Consider the following 14958-nt stretch of genomic DNA (forward strand, 5'->3'; position numbering starts at 1 on the left):
CGAGTGACTGGGTTCCAACATGCTTTATTGCTTTGTGGCATAAAAACAGCTTTTCGTACCTTCTGCGTTAATTTCCTGTATAGCCAAGATCTTGTTGTATCAGTTTACAGCAAAATTTTAAAGTAATAAGTGTTATCTCGTCTTAGATTTTGAAACTGTTTTTGTACGTTTAATTTTATAGAGAGCGGCCATATTGATATTGCGTAAGCAATTTTATAGCAGTTTAGCCTAATTAAGTTTAGCTATTTTTACATTATAAATTGCAAAATTGGTTTAAATATGTATTGAACATAGGTAAATCGTAAAAATTCAACTTGATTGACAGAAGATCGCTCGCTAAGGTCGCGAAAAAGGCTATTACGTCACAATGGAAAACAAAGTAAAGAAGAAAGAGTCATTTCGTTTTGACGACATTGCGCGCAGGTTCGAGGTGCCAGAACGTAAAGCTAAACTTGCCAAGTTTAAGGAGCCGGAATCAACAACAAAATCTAAAATGGATGACGGGGAATTGCAGAGATATTGTATCTGTCAATCCCCAGATATTGATAGGTTTATGATAATGTGTGACGAGTGCGAAGAATGGTAAGTTTTTGAGACAGTTTCAAACTTTACGTCTTAACATATTTTTGTTCAGTATTATAAAAAGGTTATATGCTGTGAACAGTTATAATTGTAATTCTCTGTAGTTCATATAATTCTACATGTATACACGGATCAAAATTTTTAAGTTTTTCAAATTTAAAGTGCTACATTCTTTTTGTTAAACGTTATTTCCCTATGTCAAAAAATGACTGAGTTTTTGTTTTAGATTGTATAAAGTTGTGTTTTGTTAAGGTTTCATGGAGATTGCATTAAAATAAGCGAGAAGGAATCGAAACACATCAAATATTTCTACTGCAAAAAATGTAGAACGAAAAATCCTTTTCTTAAAGTAAAATATCATAAATCTAAGAAGAAAGAAGATCGCGATAAACTTGAGAGAAAAAAAGAAAAGGAAAAGAAGAAAAAGAAACTTAAACGAAAACATTCAGGTATATTTTTAATTATCATGTATTTTTAAAATTATATATATATATTTACCTTAAAAAAATATATTTGCATTATCAGAAGATAAATTACACAAGTCAACATCTGCTCCAGTTCTTGCCCTTGAAAGAAGTAAATCGAAATACGAAGAAGATAATGACTCTTGGGAGCCAAGCAAGAATTCTTTTAAAAAATCGATAAGTCATGACAAAAAGTTGTTCCACCAACATATTGAAGTTTATAGCTCCGATGATGAACCTCATATTAAATTCTCTAAGCAAGGTAAAAATTAAACTTGTTTGTTATTAAAATGTGTATACGTTTTAAAAAATAATGTGTATGTATGTTGTTTAAAGAATTTTAATTTTATTATTTGTTGCACAGATTCAAAAACTAAATCATTTGACCCGTTTTCAACCAATAAACACAGCTCACAGTCAATTAAAGCAGAGGACAGTGATGATTTAGATGTTATAACTGTAAAAAAATCTGCCTATGAAACTAAGGGTTGCGGGAGATGTGAAAATTGTATGAGAACAGAGGATTGTGATTTATGTGATGTTTGTTTTGATAAGAGCAAATATGGACGGGACAGTGTCAAGTTGAGTTGCAGACTGCGAAGATGTTTAAATAAATCAGATGACGAAATTAAAAAGAAAAAGACCAAAAAAATAAAGGTATTTATAGTAGTGTAGTTGCGTTATTAGTTGCTTTCAAAATTACTAATAACTTTTTGTTTAGACCGAAACCAAAAATAGGGAACACAAAAAGAAAATCAAAAAGCAAAAGAGGATTCTAGAAGAGGAAGTTGACTATGATATTGGAAGAAATGAAGTGAAAGAGGAGAATAGAGGTACTCTCCTTCAGACAGGTCCTCTGGATTACAGTTCTCCTCCTAAACAATGTTATGGTCCAGGATGCACAAAAGCAGCTCTAAATCCTTCTAAGTAAATTTTAATTAAATGTTTATTTTCTTATTATGTTTGCTTAATGAGTTTTATTAGAAATTTTTATCATTCTTTTTCTGTTTTGTGTAGATATTGTAGTGAAATTTGTGGTAAGAGACTTGCGAGAAATCGACTTTTGCAGATTCTCCCACAGCGAATACAAGATTGGAATAACAGACCTACTGTTGCCAACGAGAATGGAAGATTGGAGTTAGAAAGAATTAGAACAAGAATGGAACAAGCTAGAAATGAACTACAAGCATTGGGTAAAACCTAAACAGATTATATTCAAAGTTATTTTATTTTAAAGCCTGATATTTAGACTAATAACCTACTACACATCATAGTAAAAAATGTGCAGGAGTAACAGCTAAAAATTTTCATTTACGATATTTTTGTTGTTTTTAGAATCCAAATTTAGACACTTGGAAATGATAATCAAAGCAGGAAAGGGTTTACAAATTGATCCGAATAAATCTGAGGTTGATGAAGAGAGTGAAAGTGAAACGGATCATTCAATTTACTGTGTGGTTTGTGGTCACTCTGTCAGCATTAAAAGTGCAGTTAAACATATGGACAAGTAAGTTTTGTAGTTTTTCAATTCGAAAAAAAAATATGCAGCATTTTTATTTCTTAGTGTTTTTTTTATGTAATGTTGTCCAGCCAAACATGTATAACTTTTTAAATCAACTTCTGCTTTCTAGATGTTACATTAAAATAGAATCACAGATGTCATTTGGATCAGTTTATCCGACGAGAATTGAAGGGTCTCAAAGATTGTTCTGTGATGTCTATAATGACCAACAAATGACTTATTGCAAAAGACTCCAAGTACTTAACACCAATTCTTTTTAAAAAATGTTTAACTTGATATTTCTAATAATTCCCAACAAGCTTTAAATTTTTAACACTGGCACAATGTTTTTTACTAAAAAAAATTTTTTTAAGGTTTTGTGTCCGGAGCATACAAAAGAGCCAAAAGTGTCAGTGAATGAGGTTTGTGGATGTCCTCTAAGTTGTAATATATATGGACCGGATGGGCCAACCAAAGCTTCTGATTTTTGTCGACTCGCCAAAAGAAAATGCAACAAACATTTCAAGTGTGTTTTTTTGAATTGTCAATTTTTTTTCAGCAATTTTTTTATTTTAATTCTGGTGTTATTGATACTTATCCAGGTGGGAGACTATGTACAGAGCTGAGGTCGATTTACAAAGAATTCGACAGTGGTTGAAAATCGATGAAATTTTTGATGAAGAGCGCAGAATTAAAACTGCAATGTCTAATCGAGCTGGCCTTGTATCTCTGTTACTTCATCAAACCACAGTTCATGATCCAAGGTGTATCGATATGCGCACCAAAACCTCGGAACCTAAAAAACCAGCTTACCGTCTCATGATTTAATAAAGAATGTAATTTTTTGATTTCAAATAAAACTTTTGTTCGAATTGTTGTTTGTTTAGGAAGCGCAAAGTGAGATAAAATTATTTAAAAAATGAAGTTACAAATATTAGTTTGAAATGATATTTACTCTTAAACATTGTATACTAGTATAAAATATACATAATTTAATAAATAGTTTGGCAAAACATAAAAATTTTAAAATGTAGTTTTTGAGGATAAACTAAACATTGTTTACTGACATATTCTATTTACACAACGGTTCGCCTACGACAATCACAAACCATGCAATTCTTCGAACCCATTACGAGTGAAAATAAAAGTAACTGCTCTTACCCACTACATTTTTAGGTTTTTAGCCTAAAAATTAAGGCTTTATTATTTATTAAATTGAGGTAAAACTATTTAGTAGTTCTAGCATGTCGTTAATATTTGTTTTAAGTTTGAATTTGGCTTCTTTTTTAGGCGAACGAAAGTTTTTATTGACAGGCGAGACAGTCATTTTTTAAATTTTGTTCCGTCGTTAAGCTTTTGAGTTCTAGACTGGTTAAAAGTTTAGAAAATTCGATTGACGGATTGCCCATTACCCTAATTACTGTTTTGATAATGACTGTAGCTATACAACATATAGCTACACACATACAACGTTGTTTTTTTGTTAAAAATGTTTTCACATTAATATTTTGTTAACTAAAATTTCAGTTTTAAGTAATTGTAAATGACAAATAAATAAAATAAGGATTTATTAAACTACATTTCTGTCTGTCCTACTTTGTCAACTTTAATAGTGATATGTAATTTTTGGGATGTACATACAGAAAGGGTTTAAAATTTTTACATGAATCTGTAAAGACAAGAAAATAAACAAAACAGACAAAGAAACAATGTATTCAATGAAAGAGTTAAAAACGTGGTGGGAAGTACCAGCTGTGGCCCACTTTTTCTCGCTTTTCAAAAGTTGTTTCTCACTTACAGATTTTACGATTGAGGTATGAAAACAATAAGCAGAATATTAAATAAATTTGTTTATTTTACTAGGACTGTTTTACATATACACTCTTGTACAAGCAATATATCATTAACAGGTTATTAAGGTCAACTCAGGACTGGGTTGGGGTAATGTGCTACCTAATAATTGGGCTGTGAAGTCGCCCTTTTAAACAACAAGGATAAATACAACTAAAATTTAATATTTTGAAATCAAAAATCTTGACACTGATCATAATCTTTTTGTTTTTTTGATAGGAGTTGGAAGAAGCTTTAATGGTGGATGGGGAAGATGATAAAGCAACAACATTTACTTCTCGTCTTTTAACCGAACTTTTACAGGGTTGCTTTGACAACCCTGGAATTAGGTTAATATGAAAAAAATAATTTTTTTTAATTTTTAGAAGTTTTAACAAACATTTTTATAACATTTTAAATTGTCTGTTTAATTCTTGGCTTTGGTGCATTTTTATGTCTGTTAAGACTTAAGATTTTAACCACAATATACAAAGCATGTGTTATTTGTATTTAATTAAATTGTGCACTTCTTAACTTGGCATGTTAATGATTATAATGAACTTTATTTTAATGTAAAAACTGATTATTAGTGTCACTCTTAGACCATATCGAAATTTGTTTGTTTTGTTTATCAGAATCTTGTTTGCCAATTTGCACTAATTAATTACATATTTTAATAGTTTGAAGAACTTTTTGTTGACATAAGTTTACTTGTTTACTTTTTATAAACTTTAAATGGCTCTATAGCCACTTGGTAATTAGTTTTTCGGTATAGGAATTAAGATATAATAATTCAATTTTTTTTTGTAGCTAATACAAGTAGAACAATTTTAATTTTTGAAAGAATTAATATTGTAAATATTTCATAACAAAAAAACATTTTTTTGTAGTGTGACATCATATCATGATGCCCTGATCAGCATTATGAAAACAAGATGGGAGGAGGAAGATGGAAGAGTGAATCCTCTCTCTTCCATCAATGCTGACTTCCACAGCCTTCCTACTCTTCTTAAGGTCCAAATCATTCATAGGCTTACCGAGTATCGCTTAGATGCTAAGGTAAGAATTCTTTAAGATGTACATACTTTTTGTGTTATTTTTAAATATGTTTTTAAAACTTGATTTTAAAGAAATGATGTTATAAATATATGCTATGCCCATGAATAAACAAAAAACACGTTACTAGACCAATAGTTCCCTTTCTTCCAATACAATTTTTACAAATGTATAATTCAAAGTGCATTAACTATTAATAAATATGGAAAAGTTAGTGCCTAAGGGGTTGAGTTGTTATAATTTGTGTTACTTGTTGCCTACATGATCAAAAACGTATCAATTGTTTATAAATTGACCACATTTTTGAATTCAATGAAATGAGTAACTTTTACAGGATGTAGCCACCAAGCTATCTGGTTTGAATCCATCTGATTTAAGATTGGAGCCACTGGGTGCTGATAGGAATGGGTCAAAGTATTGGTATTTTTTTGGTGTCAGGTAAGCACTGGACAATTAAATTTAAATGCTATTAAATGCTTATGCCATTATTTTTATTACTAATTATCTAGCTACCCTGTACTACAATAAATATTTTTAAATGAAAGTATGCTTTTTTATTACTCAATTTTACGATATATATATTTTATTTGTTTTTTAGATTGTATAAAGAAACTCCTCCAAACAAAAAATCAAAAAAGAGAAAACACGAATCAAAGTCAAAAAAATCAGATTTAAAAAGAGCAAAATATCCAAACTTAAATAATTCAAATTTTGACAAGGTTTGTTTTAACAGTGTGAAGGTATTTTACTTAAACATTTCAAAAATAAAGATTATTTATAGTATATACTGTATTTCAAATCTATTTAGTGAACAACACTAGGTGCTTATTATTAGTGTAGGAATTTAATACTATTTTTGTCCTAACAAAGAATTAAACTTTATATTGTAAAATTTTCAAAACTTTTTGTGTAGTTAAGTATCTCATAAAATGCTGTTGCAGTTGTGCAATAAAAATATTTATTGAATTTTTTATAGTTAAACTCCGATAAAAATGAAGAAAATGATTTAAACGACATTTTTGAACGTTTTACAAATAATTCGTTCAATGAAAAGCACAAAAAACATAAAAAGAAGAAACAGAAAAAAAATAAGGATGAGGACCTCGAAACTTCTGGTAATTATTATTTGTTTAATTTATTACCCACAGTATTTATACAAAAATTATGATAATATTTAAGCTGTGTAAAAATATCGGCTTAAAAATATTTTTGACTGAAAAATAATTTTTTGAATCAATTTATTTTTTTAGTTCTTTATGGACTCTCAGATGGCAAATGGGAAGTTGTATGTTACAATGTTGAAGACTGGAAGTTGCTTGCAAGGAAGTTGGAGGATAGTGGATCGAGAAGGGAGGATGCTCTCTGTCAACTCATCACTGATAACTTTCTCCCAAATTTACCAAAAATAGTAGAAGACATGGTAATTTTAAATTTTTTTTAAATTTAAACGATCAGTTCTTAAACTTCATAATTTTTTAAGGAATACCAAAAACTTCAAAAACAATTTGTGGAAACCCCAAGAAGGAGTTCCTGTCGACTTCTCGCAAAGAAGTTGTATGAAGAAGAAGAAGATGGGGTAAGCACTTTATTTCTGATTATATTCAAGTAAACATTTTTTTAAATTAGTTTGCTTCGTTTTAGATTCAATTGAAATTTTTAAACAATATAACTTTCTAGGAAATGAGCTTACAGCACAAGGAGGAAGTGAGAGAGGAAAAAGAGGTAAAAAGAAGAAAGGAAGAAAATGAGAGACTCTCATTTGGTTTTGAGAGAATGTTAAAGGTTGAGTTGGAGAGGGCAAGGAAATTAGCCCAACTTAAATGGAAGAAAGGTAAATAAATTGTTGAAAATCATTAATATATTAACACATACATTTAGATTAAAACTAAATAAAAAATGGACAACTGTTTTGATTTTTTGTAATTTTTTTATTTTTAAAACAAAATTTATAATTTCTCAGAACAAGAAGAGGATAGGATCAAAAGATTAACAGAAGGGATTTCTCTGAAAGAAGATCTTGCTTCCAGTTCAGAGGAAGAAGAGGCAGTAACTCCGTTGCCATCCACTAACAGGGTTAATGGTATTGGGATGGTTGCCAAAACACCATTAGCAACCAGCACAAAATTAACCAAACCGGGAGATGAAAATAGGAGGCAAACTGAAAATGGTTCCTTAAATCAAAATAAAAAGTCAAAGTAAGAATTTTCAATTTATTGAATTTTTTTTCTAAATATTTCAAAAAAAGGCCAAATTCTCCTCAGTTTTGTTTTCTTTATATCTTTCTGACTTTTATTTTGATTTACAGCGATTCAAACAAACTAAAAAGGAAGATTAGTAATTCAAAGCCAAAAGTTGAAGAAAAATCTAAAATGGAAATTGGAGATTTTGAATATGCTGCTATGTGGAAGGTAACAGTTTATTATTAAAGAAAATTCCATGTTTTTTACACAAAAAGCCAGTCTTTTATTTTATATTTAGATTTGCAGCCTATGCAAAGCAAACAAGTAGAAGGTTGTGGTTAAACCTTAAAAACATATTTGTGCATTTTTGTTATAAATTAATTATATACAATCTAAAATTTCAAGGCATGGGAATCTTTAGACTCTAATGACGAAGCTTGGCCATTTCAAAACCCAGTGGAGGAATGGTATGCACCAGGTTACCACAATATTATCAAGGTATTTTTAGACTATTATGGATTTAGAATCTTATGTCTACTTATATACTTACTTTTTATGTCACTTTTGCATAATCTTTTGATATAGAATTGGTTAAAAATATTTGTTAATAATAGTATTTTTTACTTAAAGATTTGATGTATAGACTCTAAAGAGTACAATATGTTATAGTATCCCGGAATGTTATGTGCTTTGCCATTTGTTATGATGTTTAATTTCTATATTTATCGATTATTCAGAGGCCCATAGACCTATCCACCATTGAAGTTAAGTTAAAAAAGACAGAGTACAATAATGTATCCATTTTTAAAGATGACATAACTCTTATGTTCAACAACTGCAGACTGTACAATGGCCCTGACAGCGGTAAAAAAACATTTAAACTTAATTAAAAGTCATTAATTTTGCTTTTAAAAGATAAATACATATAACTTATGTTTTTAAATTTTGATTTTTTGTTATTAAGAATACACCGAAGTTGCGAACAACCTGGACAAGATGTTTCAGAAAACTCTGCAAAGCGAATTATCGAGAAAACCTTCCGACAACCACAAACCTACCTCAACTAGCAAACAAAGCAGAAAACAAACCAACAATGCAGTAAAACCACCTGAAAAAGGTTGGTGTCAAACATAAAATAGAAATTAATTTACTTTTGAGCCCAATTAAAAAAAAACTTTTTTAGGTGTTGCCCAACCAACTACTCCTAAAGAACCTTCTCCTGCTCCTGCAATATCGCCTGAATATTTGGAGGATGAAGAAATGGAAGAGGAAGAAGAAAATGAATCTGAATCTTCCTCCTCGGATGAATTCACTCCTCCTGGAGTCTCGAAAGCTCAGATGAAAAAGCGAAAACGCGAGCTTAAGAAGATGAAGGAACAGGAAAAGAAGAAGATTGCAAGCAACAGAGGAAGACCTAAACCAGCTCCACCATCCAGGAGGTCCTCCACAAGAAAAGCCTCTTCTGATGTTATAGATCAATCTGAAGAGGATGAGTCTGTTTCTGAAGAGGAGGCTTCCGAGGCCAAATCAAAAACCCAATCTTCCACGAGAGCTAAGAAACTTGTCGGGCGAGGACGCGGAAACAAAATAACGAATGCTCGACGAAACACAAAAGACTCTGAGAGTAGTGATGATGAAAAACCAGCCAAGCATGCAACTAAGTCCCGAGGTCGTGTAAATCGTAGGGGTCGACCTGCGAAGGGAAGGGGTCGAGGTAGAAGACCTTCAAAAGCAAAAACAAGCAATTCAGAAAGTTCATCGGAAAGTGAGTTTGAAAAAGATGAAATTAAGCCGTCCACTGACCAATTTAATGATGCAAAAAATACAAAAGAAAATGAGAACAACGATATTGAAAAAACTAAACAAGGATCTGGTGATAACGAATTGACCAGGAAATTGCCCAAGAATGCAGACAAACAGAAAAGTAATATTGCAGACAAACTGAAAAATTCTGAAAACAAAAAGAAATCATTTTCTAGAGATCGTGAATCTTCTTCGTCTTCTTCTCCTGCATCGTCTCGGTCTCACTCTTTAGAGAAATTCGAAAAGCTGGAAGAAGATGCAAAATCTAAGCCTCAAGTTTTGTGGTCTCTCGATTTTCTAGCATCCCAAGCAAGGGTCTTGGAGGAGCAACATCGAAGAACAGAGTCTTCATCATCCTCTGGAAAATCAACTTCCGAAAAACACCAATCCACAAATGCCTTTTCTAATAAATCTGATAGTAAAAATTCGGAAAAAAATCCGGATATGGATAACAATATCCAAAAACTAAGGATAAAACAAAAACCTTCTCCGCCAGTTAATAACAAATCTAAATCAAATCCTGGTAGTAAAGAGAAAGATGATATATACAGTTTCCATGATGATGATGATAGTCCTGCTAACATGTCCGATCCTAAAACAAAAGAAAACTTAACAAGTAAGCAAAGCTCTGTAAGTCCTTTAGTTTCAGTTGCAAAATCGCCATTAGCATCTCCTCACAACTTTTACTCACCCCAAAATGTGTCTCAAAATTCAAAGATCAACTCTAACACCAAGTTGTCGGATTCTAAATTGCGTCGAAGCTCAGTGGATCCAATGTCACCCCCACAGACCCCCTCATCGGGGTACAGCAGTAGCAAAACCCTGAGTAATTCCAGTACTCATTATCTCTCCTCCAGCCCCTATACTGATACAAATAAGGGAGTCGACAATAAAGTTCAAGGGAAAACAAATCAACAAAAGTCAGATGCCGAGCAGGTGAATTCACCTTTTGCTCCACAAAGCCAAAGTGGATATCAAACTACAAAGACAACTAGTGGTAGTTATACTACACAGCCTGCAAGTGTATCTGTAGCAAGCTCTCCACAGAGTCAAGCCGTACAGCAAAGAACCCCTATGGTACCTACCGAGGCTCATGGGAATATAAGTCAGCGAAGTTATTCCCTTTCCAGTAATGCCCACAACCCAGTGTCTAATTATTCACATAGCACTACATCTAATATGGAAATGTCTAAAAACACGGCATCCACAACAAGCAATGATAACAGATATCACATCCCACTGCAACATTCTGCATCTATACCTTACACAAACTCATCAACACCACAGCAACAACAGCCGCCACATCATGTAATGGATCCCAAAAGTTCAGGTCACCCTGTAACCAACAGAAGGCACTCGCAGCCTCATTTAGCTCAGAATCAAAACATGAAGTTGCCTGACGTTCCCCCTAGCAGTTACCAACATTCTAAAACCAATCTAGGTTTGGATAACAACAAAAACACAGATTTAAACAACTCAAGACTTCAGGAAAAGATTACCCCGTCCAATATACCACAACAACAACACTCAACTATTTCCCAAAATGATATAAGTGCCTCTATGACCCATCAGCATTCGCATGGGTCAACTTATACCCCCCAGAGTCACCCTCAGTCCAATTTACCTAACCCTTTGCCCCATGGTCATCCCGCTCGACAAAACATGCAGGGTCGAGGAGGGTACGACATGTTGCAGAGGCCAGTTGATAACTATAATCCATCGGTGTCGAGTAGTCAGCAACAATATAGTTATGGGAAATCAACACAAGCGACAAGTAATGCAACTCCACTTGTTGTTGCAAGTCGTGAGAATGTAACAAAATATCATCATGGTAAGTAATAAAAACAAGCTAATTCTGTTTGGCCTAAGGTTTTTAATTCTGTTTGGTCTAAGGTTTTTAATTCTGTTTGGTCTAAGGTTTTTTTTAACTAGTAAAACAATAACCATTTCAAGTTTGGGGAAATTTTACTCTTATTTGATATAACGTTCATTTCAGCTAATTTTAATTCATAAAACAAATTTCAATTCTTTTATTGTAATATAATTATTTGATTTTTATTAATTATTTTAGAAGCGCTGACTCAACAACAGAGTCGTAACTCGAACAACAACTTGCAACAGGATCCTACAATGTCAACAATGTCGACCAACTATGAGCCAACCATGGCTACATTCGGACTTCAACCATGGTCGCTATCGCAACCAGGTCAGGCTGGGAATGAAAGTAGAAGTAACCAGGGCAACGTTGACCAAACAGCTTCGCAGAGAAAGTCTAGTAGTTCTATGGGTAAGTCTTTAAATTAAATTTAAAATTAGTAAAAAATTTATTAAAAATCGATTTTTTGTCTGTTAGGTTACTCTGTACCTAAACCCAACAATAACATACAAACACATCAACAACAACAACAACAACAAGCACATCCTCGCCTGCAACAACAACAATCTTATCACTCTTCTTCGTCTTCTGCATCTTCCAACAACAGGAAGAGTCACCCTCCGGCGCCGACTCCTTCTCCACAGCAACCTAATCAGTCGACTGGTGCACACCACCATACAGTCAGCAACAAAACTCGCAACTCAAGCTCCAATCCCGCCACAGGAGGGACACCAAGTGCTGCGACATCGAGCAAGGCGCATCAGAGGCAAACGAGTACATCTTCTTCCCAGAGTAATCCTTCAAATGCGGGGATGAATGCTCAAAGCAGAAGGGCATCCGGAAATACTTCACATTCTCAATATCAGGTTTTTATTTTTTTTATTAAAATTGTTTTTTTAAATGAATTTTTTTTTTGTCATTTTATTTAATGTTTAATCTTTAGAAATCTCATTCCCACTATGGGTACCACATCCCTCCTACTCCTGCTCCAACTCCTGGTGGTGAACCTCAGACAACTGGGTATTCCCCCCACCAGCAAAATGGGTTGTTATCGGCAACCAATAACAATGCAGCATTGTTACATCAGGACCTTACGGCTTCAGCAACCTTAAGGTAAATTTTATTATTTTTTTTATTATTTTATGAAATTTCTTTTTGTTTTATTCAAAATTTTTTTTTGTTTTAGAGCACTACAACAGCAACACAAAACTGACCACTCCTCACATGCCGCGGCCAGTATGTTTCATTATGCCGCGGCCGTTCAACAGTCGCAAGGAGTTGTGGCTGCTGCCAATGAAAAATATAATCGCCTAGGTAACCATTTGCCAAAACAATTTTAAATTAAAATTTTTTGAATTTCTTAACAATATGCCTCATTTTTAGCTGCCCACCATCGAGGCACCCCTCAAGGTCACCCCCTAGCTGGAGTGTATCACCCCCACCACCAGAATGCTGTGACCTCAACCCACCAGGCTGCTGCTCATCTTAGTACACCATGGTTACAGGTAAGAATTTGTTCGACTTTAAAAAAAATTTTAAGTTGAATTTTTTCTTTTTTTTGTTAAACTTAAATAATTATGTAATATATTTATTTATTTTTTAGGCTGCTGCAGCTGCCCCTACAGCTGGTTACCCAGGTAATCTTTTATCCCATGCTGCTCATATGGATCCTGTTTACCAACATCTCATGCAACAGTCAGGAATGCATGGACAGGTTTGTAACTTTGCCACATATTAATATATAAGGTATCTTAGAAATTTTTTTTTACATATATTATTCATTTTATTTTTTTGAATTAGATTATAAGGCTATTTAAAGTTTATTTTACTTTTTCTTTTTGGTTTTTAAGTTTTTATTTTAGTATATTTAGTTTAAAACGGCTTTAAACGTTAGTTCTGGACAATTTTTAGTCTGTTTGCGTTTTTATAAAATTCGTTTAAAAAACCTTAATTTAAATTACATCACAGTATCCTATGTACCCGAACCACGTGATGCAACAACTTCACCAACAACACTTACAACACCACATGCTTCCCAAATACTGACGTCATCAACATTTTAAGTGACGTCATGTATAAAAGTTAGTACGTCAGGCGTACAACTTTAGGACACTTCGGGTGATACTTACACATGCGTAAACGACTTAAGGCTTTCTGTGCATGCGCGTGACAAACAACGCCCAGCGTGATGACGTCATGTCCATATGGTGACGTCATTAATTAAGCGGAGTGATATTTCGGTACTTTGGCTAAAACAAAGTTTCTGTACAAACCCCCTTTTTTTATTTTTTACGATATGAAATTAACTGTCCGCTTATTTTTTTACTCTTTTATAATATTTTTCTTTTTTATTGATGGCGTTTTTAGCGAGGTTTATTTTTATTCTTATTTTTTTTATCGACAACGCTATTAGCATAAGCGTTTGCCTGTTTGTTTTTTACAAAAAAAAAAACGAGCTTAAAAAACGCTTTGTGTTCGCAAAGTATTAATTAACATCACCGCCTTTGTAGATGAAATAATAATGTACAGCAAAAGTATTATAGCCGCTTGTTTATAACAAACTATTGTTTTTTGTTTTTTTTTCTGTTTCTTTATTCTTGTTTATTTTTTCTGTCGATTTTGATAGAAAAAAATTATTTTTTGATCAAGTGACTTTTTTAAACGGTGCGTTATTTTTTCAGTTTTTGCTTCTAATAGTTTCAGCGTTTTTTTTTTTTTTTGTATTTAGTACGTTTTTTTACCTTTTGCGACATCGTAACATAATGAAATCAAAAATCAGGTTTTACAAAACTATTATTTTTGGTTGGTTATAATAGGTTTTTTAAATATTTTTGATTCTGTTTTTAATTTTAGTTTCTTGCAGAATATAAGTACACTGCCCCCGTTCTTAGTTTTCCCTTTTTTAATGATTTTTGACAAGGTTGCCAAACTTTATGTCATGGTTGCAAAGTTGTTTGGAAACTCTGTTCTTTTTAGATTCTTTTATTTTTTGATGTGCACTATTATTATTATTATTATTATTTTTATTATTGTTATCTACCCGATCTGTACAAAAACACTTTTCTTGTTTAAATTCGTTTTGTTTACATATGAACAATAATATTATGTAAAAATTATCCAAAAGGCTGATACTAAAGTTTCTAGTCTATATGCAAAATGGTAGCAAGTATTATGTAGATCACAAGGTTTAAAATTTCTTTTTTTTAGTTTTTGGCAATTTCTGTAGTTCTTGTACTTCGCCTTCCAATTGTGAAATCGTTTAAATAACGCTTAGGACACGACATGTATTGCGTAAAAAGATTGTTATTTTTTATGCAAAATTAGAAAAATTTCACACGTTGCAAACCTTATTTGAAACCGACGTGGCCTTTCAATTTTTAATTTTTGCAGAATATCGAGCTGACGTGTACTTCGTTTTCTGTATGATGAATCACGAATATTAACTCGGCTTCGACACTCGAGAAAATTTGCGCCGGATTTTAAATATTTTGTCAGTCACACTTAGGCCCCGATAACCCTTCAATAATGAAAATCAATAAGCGTTTCTGCAGCGTGTAGTTATGGTTCAAATTTGCACCAATCGCAGGCCCCTGATTAAACCAAAACCCGGTACTCGGCGTGACAAATTTTATCGATTTTTTTTCGAGGGCTTATGTCGTTGGTTAT

The 14958-nt window shown here is 32.6% G+C and overlaps 2 protein-coding genes across 2 annotated transcripts; both read left to right on the top strand.

Annotated features, from left to right (window-relative positions):
• The first annotated feature begins 291 nt into the window (after window positions 1-291).
• Window positions 292-3418, top strand: LOC145754854 (CXXC-type zinc finger protein 1-like). Its single transcript, XM_082570998.1, has 10 exons — window positions 292-582; window positions 835-1031; window positions 1108-1308; window positions 1411-1703; window positions 1768-1973; window positions 2064-2239; window positions 2382-2553; window positions 2678-2804; window positions 2922-3073; window positions 3150-3418. The coding sequence occupies exons 1-10, from the start codon at window positions 368-370 to the stop codon at window positions 3373-3375; spliced, it is 1965 nt and encodes a 654-aa protein (XP_082427124.1). The 5' UTR covers window positions 292-367; the 3' UTR covers window positions 3376-3418.
• A 661-nt stretch (window positions 3419-4079) lies between these two features.
• LOC145754881 (uncharacterized) lies at window positions 4080-14899 on the top strand. The gene is made up of 22 exons (XM_082571039.1): window positions 4080-4361; window positions 4618-4727; window positions 5268-5436; window positions 5768-5871; window positions 6032-6152; window positions 6410-6548; window positions 6684-6853; window positions 6914-7009; window positions 7111-7264; window positions 7394-7628; window positions 7739-7841; window positions 8019-8111; window positions 8351-8477; window positions 8578-8730; window positions 8797-11247; window positions 11488-11703; window positions 11770-12158; window positions 12236-12405; window positions 12479-12606; window positions 12676-12797; window positions 12896-13006; window positions 13261-14899. The coding sequence occupies exons 1-22, from the start codon at window positions 4257-4259 to the stop codon at window positions 13336-13338; spliced, it is 5544 nt and encodes a 1847-aa protein (XP_082427165.1). The 5' UTR covers window positions 4080-4256; the 3' UTR covers window positions 13339-14899.
• The last annotated feature ends 59 nt before the right edge of the window (window positions 14900-14958 follow it).

This window comes from Corella eumyota, chromosome 6, assembly GCF_963082875.1.
Source record: "Corella eumyota chromosome 6, kaCorEumy4.1, whole genome shotgun sequence".
Classification (NCBI taxonomy): domain Eukaryota; kingdom Metazoa; phylum Chordata; class Ascidiacea; order Phlebobranchia; family Corellidae; genus Corella; species Corella eumyota.

Excerpts from the sequence above, each read along its gene's own strand:
- LOC145754854 (XM_082570998.1), top strand. The coding sequence starts at position 368 with ATGGAAAACAAAGTAAAGAAGAAAGAGTCATTTCGTTTTGACGACATT. Across the intron at positions 2,554-2,677 it reads GCAGTTAAACATATGGACAA|ATGTTACATTAAAATAGAAT; the intron begins GTAAGTTTTGTA and ends TCTGCTTTCTAG. Across the intron at positions 3,074-3,149 it reads AAATGCAACAAACATTTCAA|GTGGGAGACTATGTACAGAG; the intron begins GTGTGTTTTTTT and ends ATACTTATCCAG.
- LOC145754881 (XM_082571039.1), top strand. The coding sequence starts at position 4,257 with ATGTATTCAATGAAAGAGTTAAAAACGTGGTGGGAAGTACCAGCTGTG. Across the intron at positions 7,265-7,393 it reads CCAACTTAAATGGAAGAAAG|AACAAGAAGAGGATAGGATC; the intron begins GTAAATAAATTG and ends ATAATTTCTCAG. Across the intron at positions 8,112-8,350 it reads GTTACCACAATATTATCAAG|AGGCCCATAGACCTATCCAC; the intron begins GTATTTTTAGAC and ends TCGATTATTCAG.